The sequence below is a fragment of the Zonotrichia leucophrys genome, chromosome 3, assembly GCF_028769735.1.
Source record: "Zonotrichia leucophrys gambelii isolate GWCS_2022_RI chromosome 3, RI_Zleu_2.0, whole genome shotgun sequence".
Taxonomy (NCBI): Eukaryota; Metazoa; Chordata; class Aves; order Passeriformes; family Passerellidae; genus Zonotrichia; species Zonotrichia leucophrys.
This window is the reverse complement of record NC_088172.1, coordinates 56,204,093-56,217,277: the sequence shown is the minus strand read 5'-3', so window position 1 is coordinate 56,217,277 and position 13,185 is coordinate 56,204,093. Positions and strand designations below refer to the sequence as shown.

General features: G+C 38.6%; 1 protein-coding gene across 7 annotated transcripts in view; it reads left to right on the top strand.

Annotated features, from left to right (window-relative positions):
* The window catches only part of ARFGEF3 (ARFGEF family member 3), a 96,836-nt gene that overhangs the window by 22,656 nt on the left and 60,995 nt on the right, over positions 1 to 13,185 (top strand). For 4 of the 7 annotated variants that reach the window (XM_064708330.1, XM_064708332.1, XM_064708331.1 and 1 more), the window contains 3 exons: positions 8,372 to 8,440; positions 11,122 to 11,253; positions 12,981 to 13,103. In XM_064708330.1, coding sequence (XP_064564400.1) covers positions 8,372 to 8,440; positions 11,122 to 11,253; positions 12,981 to 13,103 — 324 coding nt within the window. The remainder of the gene's footprint in view (positions 1 to 8,371; positions 8,441 to 11,121; positions 11,254 to 12,980; positions 13,104 to 13,185) is intronic. The other 3 variants (XM_064708335.1, XM_064708334.1, XM_064708333.1) reach the window with 2 other exon arrangements.

Here is a 13,185-nt window from a genome sequence, read left to right as displayed (position 1 = left end):
CAGAAGACTTGACATGGTTGAGTTGCAGCAACCTTACTTGTGGTGGTTTTTTAATAGGCTTGAGGATTGCTTTGAAACCAAAAAATAATCTTCCTAAGTGGCTCTAGAGGGAAGACTTTTCTAGTTCCCATCATTTACCTATTGTACACTGTGAACAGAAGTTTCATTTAGGAAAGATTACTTTATTCCCAGTGACTCCAGCTTGCATTTGTTTCTGGATTAGGTGTATTTCTTGCAGATGGGCAAATTCTTTAGGATTTTTCTTCTGTAGGCTTTCAGTGAGGAGTCAGCCAGAAGTCTGTTTTATCTGTGAATGGGTTTAATGAACCCTTGCTAAATCTGCTGTGTCAAGGCAATCTTTTCTCTTTGTCTTTTCACTGATCCATTAATACAGCACTTGGGAGCTCTCCAGTAATAATAGTAGACAGCTCTCTTTGTGATTTCAGTTTTCACTTTGGATATATTTGGAACTGAAATCTGACTTAGAGTTCTGTGGTAAAACTTCGTTTGTGTAAGGACAAACTGTCTTTAGGTTGAGTATTAGCAACCGTTCTTTCTGAGATTGCTACCATAACGCTTTAAAGGTGCAGAGTGATTCTTTGAGTGCTGAGACTCATCTCCTAGTTTTTATTCATTTATATTCTGTATTAACTAATTAGATTGATAGGGCTCCCATTATGGTGTCAAATTAGTAACTTGAGAAGGTCACGATTGAAAGTCTACAAGGAGTCTGAGTAAGTTTAGTGACTTTTTTTCTTTTTTTGGCTTAGTTTTCGTAGCAGTTATAGTTGGCCTGTTTTAGGGTCTTTACAACCATGTTGCTACAGGTTCAGGGAGGCAGTCCCGATCTGGTGCAAATATTGAATGAAAGGGGACTGTGCTTGACCAACCTAGCAAAACTTACAGTTGATTATTTCAGAAAACTTGTCAGGAACTTTGTTGCTGCTTGAGCAAGTCTTTGGCCCTCCAAGACAGAGAACAATTTATGTAGTTGAAAAATGTCTCCAAAGTGTTTGATCCAAAACGTTGACACAACGCAACTGTACAATCCCAGTCTCTGTGCATTATTATATTCTAAAGCATTTTATTGAATATTAATAAATGAGGTTATCACTCATAAGCTCTCACAGATACATATCTTCTCATTATTTTAAGATTAATGTTTATGAAGTATATTCTTCCACATACAGTGTGGTTATGCTTAGTCGAATATAATTTACAACTGTTCTGCTTTGTCGTGAACTGTAAAATCAAATGGAGGTGTGTTAGCATCTGCTCTGTTAAAGAGGGGATTCTGTAAAGACTTTCACAGTATCATGCAGATAAGATTTTTTTTAAGATCAGTCCTGCTGAGAAATGCTACATAGAGTTCTTAGTGCTTAGCCTTTTCATAAGTTAAATTTTTGCAATGTAGGCCAACTACAAATCCAGACCCTCTTGGGTTTGCTTGTCTCATTTTACTTCTTTCTGGTTATTTTTGAAAGTCATTTTGTTCATGTGCTTAGTTATAAGTAATCAGGTTAATTCCAATGGATTGAATGACCTACCTTGTAGGCTTCAAGATAAGCTCATCCTTTCCTGAGTTAATTAGAACTATAGTAAATGCCTAGTACTGTGATTAAAGAATTCCCCTGGTTCTTAGGTGGCTGGTCATTGTAGCCAAAACCAGGCTTGAATTAAATAGGAGAGCTTTCTCCTTAAGGAATCCAAAGGAATGATAATGGTAATGGCCTGAATGTGGCCAAATGGATGCTGGAGGATAACTGCCTAAACCAGTCAGTAGTGAATGCAGTATCTCTATAATGAAACCTCTTTCCAGGATCCATGGCTTTTCCTCATTACCATTCTGTCCTTGAATTCTATCCCTGAACAATCTCTATGGGTTTCATCAGATGTGTAATTTCAAAAATCTAAGCAGAGTGGTGGTCAGCTTAAAAGTTTTGCAGGATAGAAAAGTAGGCTTAGTTTCTTTCCTGAAGAAATTCTAGTGCAAAAATTTTAACTGTCTCAGAGTTGTGAGGTTATGAAGGTGTTTTCAGATAGAGAACATGCTCATTCTGTCACATTGGAACTGTCACATTTGGTGTGGCATAATCAAAATCATTGGCATCAAGCAAAAAGCAGCAAGTCCCTAGCTCTGTAAAGTGTAATTTCACACCTATCAAGTGTGGAAGTACAAGTTCTTATAGACTTTTTTTAGTCTGACACACATACCAAGAACCTGGAGTTCACTTAACCATTACGAAAATGAATTGCAAAGGCATTATATGATCAGAACCCGAAATATAGAAACCCTTTCACTTTGACACATGGCCTTTTAGTCTTTTGCCAGCTGCCAGACATTAAGGCTTACTGGTGGTGACAGTGGCAAGTTCTGCCAGCCAAAGTGGCCACACAACAGTGGCATGAAAGGGTCACTTGCCATAGCTTTTGCATGCAATTGTACCTGTACTGCAGGTGTGCCACAGCTGTGCACAGATGCACCCAGTTTACTCCTCCTTGCTTATCAGCCTCCCATGATTAGGGCCACTGTTACCATAGCTGTTATCACCATCTGGTTCTGGGGGCAGCTGAGGGGAGAGCTAGTGTCCCAATAAGCTGTTCTGACACTGCCAGCCAGCTCCTTGTGTCCTGTACCTTGGAGCTCCTCGGGTCTCTTGTAAGAGAGGAAAAAGAGAGAGACTGTATGTGATGTGGCAGTTGGTGATGCAACCACAAAACCAGCTTATCTGGCTTTTTAATAGCCTTTTCCTGGATGAAGGTCAGGATATGGTCTGGGATAGGGTAAAATCCTCTGGCAGGCCAGACAACCTGTGGGACACCACTTCCTAGGTTGTGTTGAGGCTAACTTCTTGCCAATTAATCTAGTGACTTGAAACAGTAATTTTAAATCAGCTGTTGTAATGTACATTGCCATACAGAACACTTCCCCGTTACAGCTTTGCATTATCTGAGAGCAAGGGAGTTATCTTCCCTCTCCCTTGCCCAAAAAATTCTCTTGTTGTCAAGAATAAATGTCAGACTTTTCCACCCAGGGGAGACACCAGTTCTTTTTTTCCTTGAGAGCTCTAGCTCTACTTACATCCATGTGTTGACATCCTTGTGAATAATTTTAGTAATTGGTGCATAAAACTTCATTTTTATTTGCAAACTCTTTAAACTATTTGTTGGTGGTTTCCAGTTTGGTATTTCTCCTTTTTCACTTTTGTTTTACTCAGATTTGCATAGTATAATTTGTAAAGTAATGCAGTATACCCGAATAGGTTGTAACCTGTAAAGGAGGAAATGTCATCCTAGTACTGCTGTTCAGCCTTTGTCTTTATTTTTCCCTGCCTTTAATTGTTAAAATTCTAAAGATAAAACCCCCTGTCAGAATGTTGACAAATACTGTTAAGTACTTTTTAAACTTTGAATAATTTCTTTCCTTTCTACAACTGTACTACATAAGCAGAAGTTTCACTTGGTTTCATGCCACCATAAATAGTGTTCAGCAGCAGTTCTGTTTTAATCCAGTGAACTAAATGGGCATTTTCTTCTCTGTGCACTCAGCATGTCATTGCTGATGATGTGTGAGGTTCTCCTGTACCAGATATAGTCCTTATGTCTGAAGCCCTGGTGCATTCATAATGCTGAACAGCATTTATGAGCTTACTAATTCATAGCAGACACACTCTCCTCTCTCTCCATAATTAAAATCTGCTGTTTGGTACAGTGACACATGGTGACACAGTGTAAATGACTTCATTAATGTGCTTTGTTTCTCTTGCCCTTGTTTTCCTTCAAGGCCAAAGAGTGCGACATGAGCAGGTTACCAGTTATTCTGACAAATAGGGGGACACCTCCTGTCCAAAATATTTTGCAGAAATACTGGATGACTTTAAATGTTGAACTACTGAATGAGGTAAAGGGCTGTCCTTCCTATCAGAGTTTTCCTCTGAGGGACAGGATGTGAGAATCATCTGGCACACATTGCATCCAAGTTTAGCCTGCAAATAAAGTAAGTCAGGAAAGGCTTCTTTTACAATGCCACAAAGGGATTAGAGGTGGTTGCAGAATTGTTTTCTTTTTAAATTGTAAAGTTTTGAACCTTTTCTGTCTTTCTTGGGGGTACTGCTTGCTATCCTATACACTGTGCTTATTTCATGTGCCCCCACATGAAAGAGCTCTTCAATGTGAGAATTGGTTTGTACTACAGATATGTAGCAAGCACTTAAGGAACTTGGCTAGCAATGATAGGCAGCTTTACAATCTAAAAACATTCCCACTTTTTTCCTCTTCAAGAGGTCACAGAATGGTTTGGGTTGAAAGGAACCCTAAAGTTCAGCTAGTTCTAATGCTCCTGCCATGGACAGGGCCACATTCCACTAGACCAGGTTGTTCAAATCCCCATCTAACCACTGAAGTATGGAATCACACAGAAACACAGAGCAGGCAAGGTTATAAGGGACCACAGTGGTTATCTGGTCCAATCTCTCTGCTCAAGCAGTGTAATCCTAGAGCACATAGCACGGGATGGATAGACATTGTGATGTCAGTTTAATTACATTGCCCTTCATTTTGTTTCCTGTACATTTTGTTTCAATTGACATATCAGAAGCAGAGGTTTTGGTTTTGTTTCTACTTATTGTGGAAACTACCATGTGCATACTCTTATAGTACATTTGGGACTGTGTCCTGGGACTCCAGGGAGTAGGAATTATATTTCTTGTTCCATGACGGTCAGAGCTTCAACAGTAATTAAAATAAATACTTTCATTATGGATAAGCCATTTATGGAAATGTGATCTCATTGGGCATTTGCAAGATAATGCAAGCCAATTAAAAAATCCTGGAAGCTGTGTGACTTTGAAACTGTCTCTACAGTCATATAAGTTCCTTCTTCAAAAAAAAAAAAGAAACAAAATGTGGTTTAGAATCCATACCAATCAGTAAAAGCTGGTTTTCAATTTTGTTTTTTACTGGAATTGCTTTCTAGTTATTAGGAACTGCTTTGTAGTTTTGTTTTTGCTTTCCATACCAGTGGTTGCAAAAACAAAAGGTTATTGCTGAAGAAAGCCTCTATCTTTCTTTTCTTTAATTTTTTTTAAATACAGATTGTTTGAGTTAGTATCATGAGTAGTTAAGCAGTCTGTGGGGGTATCCTGTTTGGAGACTCAGTGTTTTCAGTGGATTGGAATTATTAAGTTTGGTTTTGTTTGGTTGTTTTTGGTCCCATTTTTCATCCAGTAATTTAAAAGAGAAACCTGCTGTCTTCCTGTTTGTTCCACATTAAAGGAAAGCATGCAAGTTAAGTGTTTGGATCATTGCCATGACTGTAAATGAGTCCTGCAGCAGTGCTGATGGAAATCATAGCTGGGAGCAGTCTTGTGTATTGGTCAGAAACATGTTTCAGAACTTACAAATGATTTGTGGTAGCAGTGGAGTAAGCCAAGAATATACTGGCTGATTACTTGTGCTTCTGTCATTTGGTTGCATCAGGTCATATGCCCTTTCTCTAGCTACTGGGTTCCCAGGTCTCATTTTTTTACAAAGAATAGCAGTCAAAACTTAGCAGACTTTTTGCTGAAATTCTCTTTTGCTTCATAGCAAAGTTTTGATCATCACTTCCTTACTGAGCTTGATCTCTGATGTTTCTATCATTCACACGTTACATGCATGTTTTTGGCATTTTTGACAGAAAGGAATATATATATATATATATATATATACACACACATGTATATATGTATATTTGTGTGTGGGTATATACATATGCACTAACTTTTCACAATTCAGCTCTATAAAAGATGGAAATTAAAAAAAAAACAAAAACAACAACAAAAATATAAATGCACAAAAAAAAAAAAAAGGAGGAAAGAAAGAGGTTTTGAAGGGCAAAGGCTTAAAAGGACGCCTGAACTGATGTGTCCTTCCATGAATTGTAGTGTATTGGCACCCAGGTTTTGACGTTTTGATCTGTGGCAAACATTAGATAGTAACACATACTACAAAGCCAAGATGGGACAAGAGAGCATAAAATCACATGAAGTAAATAAGGGTTTACAAGTAGGGAAAATCAGGACACACAAACCACTGAATAGGATTAAGTCATGGATGTCCATCATGGTTCTTAGTGTGATAAGAAGAGATTTGTCAGTGGGAAGTAACACTTGTCTCTGTGTGTTTAGAAACTGTGTTCTACACCTGTGTTTTACACAGCAGTATCTGGAGGATGCAAATCAGTTTTTCCTTGAGTACTGAATATATATTTTTAGCCAGCTGCTGAGCTCTCACAGCTATTAGAAGTGTCAATAAAATTTCAGTGTAATTAGTAGCTGAGAAAGTGAGGCCTCACATCTGACTGTGAGGCTGGCCAGTAGTTACGAATCTAGTTAGTGCTAAACAGAATTGTTTGGCTTCAAAGCTTTAAATTTTTCACCTATGGACTGAGCAGCAGATGGAAATAACAGCCCTTATAACTTAAGTTATTATTAGCCAAAATGAGATTGAGAGTTTTTATAATTGACTGTTTACCTTTCTGTTGTTCTATAGAATTTGCTCTGGGGACAGGAAGAAACCACAGTTCCTTTTCACCAGCACTTGTGCATATGCTAGTAAATGTTATGGATTACAGAGAAATTTGTGGAGTTTTCTTCCTGTATATAAAAGAAATATTTTGTATTTCTTCCTGTCAAGAAATACAAAGTACAGCATTCTTAATTATTTGTAGTTAGAATTAGATTGCTTTCTCTGGCAAGTTCAAGTGCTGTGTAGCTTGTATCTCTCCTTGTAATATTGAGGTGGGCTGTATAACACTTTTAAAAAATTCCATTTTGTTCATTTCAAAGAAAAGAGAAACCATGAAGAAGGGATTTGGCTCAGAAACTTTGCTCACAAAATAAATGCTAAATATCTAAAAAAGAGTTTCTAGTGCAGGACTATTGTAATTCATAAGAGTAGTGTGCCCTTTTCTTTTGTCACTACCTCTAGTATTTATCCACATTATTCAGCTTCTATTTATGAAGGACTGAGAGTCAAATCAAGATATCATATACAGAAAACTGTAAAATTGCCATTACACAATGGTTTACTTGGAACACTTTTCGTAGTAAAATCACCTTCTATAAGAAGAGGATCAAGCTCCTTATTGGCATTTTATTTACAAAACAAAAATGCAAACAAGCAAACAGAAAACCCGACAACCTTAGAGTAAGGTGTGACATCCTGAAGTGAAATACAGGTTTTCTGCTAAGAAAAACACTTGTAAAGGTGCAGTGCATTTCAGTGTATAGTAACTTTTCAGTATGACTCTCAAAATGCTAAACAACTTATTTATGTCCTCCTTCAGGAAAATGTCACACTCACCTGTGGACAGACTCTTCTGTACTTTGCTTCTAGTTAACAGCCATTAATGTTGACTTATCTGATGCCCCAAACTTCCTTGTGAAGCAGAGAACAGCAGTTCTGAGTAGGCCTGAGAAGCTGTAGGGACCAATACATTAGTGTTAATGTGATTTGATATTTGCTGCTACACTTATCTCAAGAAACTTATACTATTTCAGAACAAGCCAAACATAAATTCTGGTGCTGGAGGGCTTTTATGCTTTGAAGGAGAGAGAACAGTAGCTGAGATTCTGTCTTCTGTGGGGCAGGAGAGATTGGAAAGCAATACAGGAGAGGGGGACGAAATCTCCAGACACAAAAGGCATCAGACACCACAGCATCTCTCGCCACATTGCCTCACTCACCCATTTATCCTGGTGGTTCACATCACATTCTTACTCCCCTTCTCTTCATAGCAAGATGTTGAATTGGTCTTTTAGTGTCTTATTCTTCCTGCTGAATTCAGGACAGAAAAAGCCTCCCTTCATGAACTGGGGCTTATGGATATTTTTTAGCTACTCATTATCAAGTGACTATAATGCACTTAGTGCAAATATCCTGTGCTGGGAAATCCTCAGGCAGTAATTAATGGATTTTTTCACATAATACGTATCTGTCTGTGCCACTTAAGTAATAACTTGCATTGTATTTTTCCTTTCTCTTTTGTTATACTGATAGAAGTGAATGGAAGGACTGATTATAAATCATGCAGAGCTTGTGGTTAAAATATGAATAGGGGTCCAAGGCCAGAGTTGATCACTGGATTGTCTTCCTTTTGGTGGTCATATGTAGGAGACAGCAATAAGTAATCCATTGGGTGATGCCTCTGGGGCCAATAGATGCAGCTTCTCAGGAGGATCTCCTCTGTCCCAATAACACATGGTACTAAGAAGCTTCTCATGCTGTTTCTCCAAGTTGGGAGGAGTCTTGGCTAGGAGCACAAGGGTGGGAAGGAGAGTCAATAATGGCTGAAACTTAATTTTTTTCATTTCCTCTCTTTTGATGCAAGGTCTTGCTCTGTATAACATATACCTCCACCTTTGAGCTGAATGGGAGTTCAGTGTTGAAGATTGCTGAGGTAAGTGCCTCTGTTATCCCACTGCTTGTGTCACTTGAGCTTTCCCTACTACCTTGAGTGTGCCTTCCATGTGTAGCCTGAAACGGAACCAGCCTAAAATACATGTACCATCATTAGGACTGGTATTACCTTATGTGTAGTGTGAAGAAATAGTTGCGAGTTGGGCAGGTTTGGGCTTGCATGGGAAGGCAGTCTTGGAAGTTGACTGATAATTGTTTATTACAACATTACACATTTACTACTTCTCATATTTATTTTGCTTTTGCAATAGAAAAATTTTCTTGAGTTCTTCATGAAACAGCACTGCACTGATTTCCTACTGGCTGCAACTCTAACACTAATGGAGTTTCCTGAAGAGAAGTTTATAAGCCATAGTGTGCCATGTTGGCATAAATACCTCCCTGTTCCTTGTGTCTATCTCTTTCCTGACACATCCAAGTAAAATATTTATAATGCCCCTTGATCCGTTGGGTTCTTAGTCACTCTACTCCCTTTATTCCATTAGATTTTAATATGAATTAAATTGTAAAGGAGATTTGGTTGTAGAAAACATACTTGCAAGCATATTACCTGAGCCTCAGTAGGTGAGTGATATTTTTAGTAGTGTGTTGCCTGCTATGGGCTGTTTGTTCAGCTTAGAGAAAATGTACAGGAGCACTTAATCCTCCTGTGCAAACCACACTGCTGTGTGCAGAATCTGTTATAAAAGTACATTGTTAACGTGCTATGGGCAGAGCTAGTGTCCATGAAGGAATGTAAATGTTACTTACATGTCCTACACTCCCAAGTGTCTGTAAGCATTTAGAGATGTGTTACTTCTTAGTTTTTGTTATTTGCAGTGGAGTTTTTTTGTAAAAACAAAAATCCCATGTGAAAATAGCTTACTTTAGCTGGAAGTTACAGTATGTTCTGAGTTCAAGAATAAAACTGACCTTGCCTTATCTTATCAGAAGCTGAGAAAGGAGTTGTAGGGATAACAGGGAACCGAAGAAAATTACTTCCATTTTGCAAAAGAAAAAAGGGTTTTAAAAGGCAAGGAAACAACATAAATAGTTCATGTATATAACATATACGAGATGAAAAAGATAGTAATCATTCTAGATTAGCACAGCTTAGATTTTGGTTTCTCTTGTGCTAGGTGAGACCATAAGGCGTGGCTATTTTTGGAGGTCTTTGTAAGCCCCATCTGTAGATGCTGCAGCAGGGATGAATTGAATTGCTACTTAAACAATTGCTACTTAACAAGCCACAGTTTTTAAATTTCTACTAAACCCTCTTTATGTCAGTGTCACACACTGGAAAAAAATACAGATAATTTCCCCTGCTGCAGTTTTTCTCACATTTCTCACAGACTTCCTAACATGCAAGGCAAAAGCTGATGATTTCAGCTTAGTGCATCTCTTGGCTGTAGGTAAAGAGCTTGAGATTAAACAAAGTGCTTGCTGGCAAAAGCATTTAATGACTCTGAGCCCTTCAGTTTTCAGTCTTTAAGATCTCTACCTGAGACTGGTGGGAAATGGTCAATCAGTGATGGTCCGTGTGGTAGAAACTGTAGAAATAATCAGAAATAATATTTTCTGTTCTCTCTGTAAAGAGGGTTGTTATTCATCAAAAGCATTCTGAAAATTGGCAGTTGTCTTTCACAGATTGATGTGAAACTCTGCTAGTTTTGGTAGTTGCATTGCAGTTTATTCTCAGAAGGCCAGTCTGGTTTTTAAAAAGCTTTGCTAGTGTACTGGTACAAATTAGGACAATGCTAGTTCTTTTCTTTTATAGTGAACAAGACTCTAATGCATGATGAGATGTGCCAGCAAAGCAAGCAAAACTCATTTCCTTCAATGAATACAGTAATACAGAGTGTGCTTGCCTCTATTTGGAGTGTTTGGATGTACAGCTATTTTCTCCACACTTCTTGAGAAAATACTGCCTCAGGTTTTCTTAAATAGCCTAAGTCTCTCTAAATAGCAAATCCTACCCGGCACATACATGTTTCCACAAGTTCCTCCACATGCTTTAGGTAAGGCAAAGATTTTAATAGCTGGCATCACTATGCCTTTGTATCTGAATTAGCCAAGATATAAGCAGTAGGAAACAGAAAATAATATCTCAGTTCAGCATTTGGTTAACCTTCTGACTTGCTCTAAGGGAAAGGTGGCAAAGAGGAGCTTTCTGTTCCAATGCCCATGATATTTAACGTTTCTTTCCAAATCAGTCCCTTAGTTTTCCTAGCCTACACTCTGTAGCTAGTAGAACCACTCCAGGATTGGAAAGGTGCTGCCTTCATTACTAGTGGAACACCTGAGGACTGTCTCTGACAAGCAAAGCTACAGTCTGACCATTTTGCACTGTCTGATTGTTTGCAATTCATGTGTACAAAACAATGGCACTCAAAATCATTCTGAACCTTATCACCTTCAAATTAAGAAAGCATCCATTATTAAGACTACTATAATTTCTGCCCTAAGTATTAATAATATTGAAAAGAGATTAGTAGTATGAAAAATGAATTAAATCTTGTTCTGTGCACCTTCCCATGCTTGCCTAGACACCTGCAGGAAAATGTAGTTGATGCTGTTTCATGTGTTTTGTGTGTGTTTGTTGCTCCAGTGTGCCTTCTGGAGGTTTATTTTGTGTAACTGTGTTGTGTTCCATTAGCTAACCCTTCTGTGTTTTGCTCTTAGTTGTGTTTTGCATGCCATAGAGCTGGAAGTCCCCGAATGCATGAAATGATCAAAATGTCCATTGCACACCTCTTTGGAGCCCTGAGCTCTCGCATTTTCACTGCTGCTTCTTCATCAGTGGTTTTTCAAAAGGTACCTTGCCTAGCCATTTAGAACACAGGCCTTCTGTGAGATTGCAACTCAAGTATCGTTTGCTTATTAGCTCGCTTGGGGAGGGGAGAGAAGGAGGAGATACCAACCATGCTCTTTTCAGAAAGTCAGCCTACCTCTAAGAATGGTACTTCATTAATTAATTCAGATACTCTAGAAGAAGTCTTACAGCTCAAAAAGAATGATCTCAGCAGCACTGGAATGGTTTTGCCTCTGTGAAGGGCTGTATGTGGTTAACAAGCTTTTAGGGTTATTTTGTCCACTGGGGTTCAAGGGATAGCTGAATGATGAGCAGAATTGGTCCAGGCCAACTTACAAGAACATCTTCAACACTGACCTATTGACAGCTTGGTTTTATTTCAATAGGAGTTAGAAACAATCAAGAGTCTTGTTTGTGTGCCTATGTCAATACTGATCAGACTCTGTAATCAGATCACTTTAATTTTTCCTTCTTAAAAATTCATCCTCATTAGGGAACTATAAAAGTGACTTTACATCATATAATATCCTTCTCATTCAAAAATGTACACCAGATGCATTTTTGTATACTCCTTATGCATATAATTTATACTACACATTTATATTTTTAAGAATAAATATTTTTTCGGAGCTAGTTCCATTTATATTTACAGTTCTTACTTGCTATATATCTAAACAATAGCAGAATAAAACTGCTAAAACTGACAAATATATAAGTATGTGAACAGTTATTTACTTTTTTTTTGGTTGATTTTTGGAAGATTCTTTTGGTCATTGTGATCAATGAAGCTTAATGCAGGACAAAGGACCAAAACTGCTTCTTCAGGAAGACTGTATTGTACAGTTCTGTCACAAACCTGCTCAGCTCCATCAAGATTTTTATCTACTTAGTAGTTACTGTGCAATGTGCTTGCACTGTCTACTCCAGTTACCGAAGGTCTTACAGAGACCCAGCACCTCCCACAAAATACCTGATGAAGGACAGAAACTGCACTTTGCAGTGTGCTGTCCCCAGGATCCGAGCTGTGTAACACTTTAGCAGCCTCTTGTGCAGGATCACCTGGGGCAAAAGTCAAGCATGACTCTGGGCACAGCACATTCCCAGAAACCTGTCGGCAGCTGGGCTTGGAATTGGGAACTGGATGATCCATCAGTGTTCTTCTATTGCTGCCTTGGTTCCCATGGGATCTCTGAGAAGAGGAGCCCTCTGCTGGATTGCCAGTTATTAAAAGGCAGTTGTTTGTGTTATTTATGGTAAAGTGCTATTGTATTTTCTGTGTTAAGAAAGGCTTTAAAAGTTTTCACATGTGATACAGTACGTAATGATTATCGTAGAATAAGTGGCAAATACCTTTACACCAGAAGCAACAAGCTTGAATTGAAGGATATTTACAGGATATTGCAGACATAGACTTGCAGCAAGGTAGTTACAATAAGTATCAAGATAGGAATAATCAAAGCCTCCTTCAATGAGCTCTGTACAAAGTGAGACAAGTACCAAAATCACTTGGATTTGACAGGAGACTTTGCCAGTTTTGCCCTGCCATTCTTGCAGCTGTGTGACTGATGAATTACTTGGCTTTCCAACCAAGACTGCTAAAAACTTCTAATGTGCTAAATAGTAAGGAAGGCTGACTATCTGCATGTGAGAGACCTTGGTATCCTCCTAAACTGTGCTCCTGGTAAGGGGGAGTTGATCTCTTTGTGCTGCTGTCTTGTTTCCTCATCAGGTTTGCATTGAGACATATGTATCTAGCTGTCACCAGCGGAGCATTAACACCGCTGTGCGGGCAACCCTCAGCCAAATGTTGAGTGACTTGACTTTACAGTTACGACAAAAGCAAGAAAACATGGTGAGCCTTCTGGCATCAACAAATGGTTCCATGTCCATGGCTGCATACCATTTTGTTCTCATTCATCTGAATGCCTTATGGC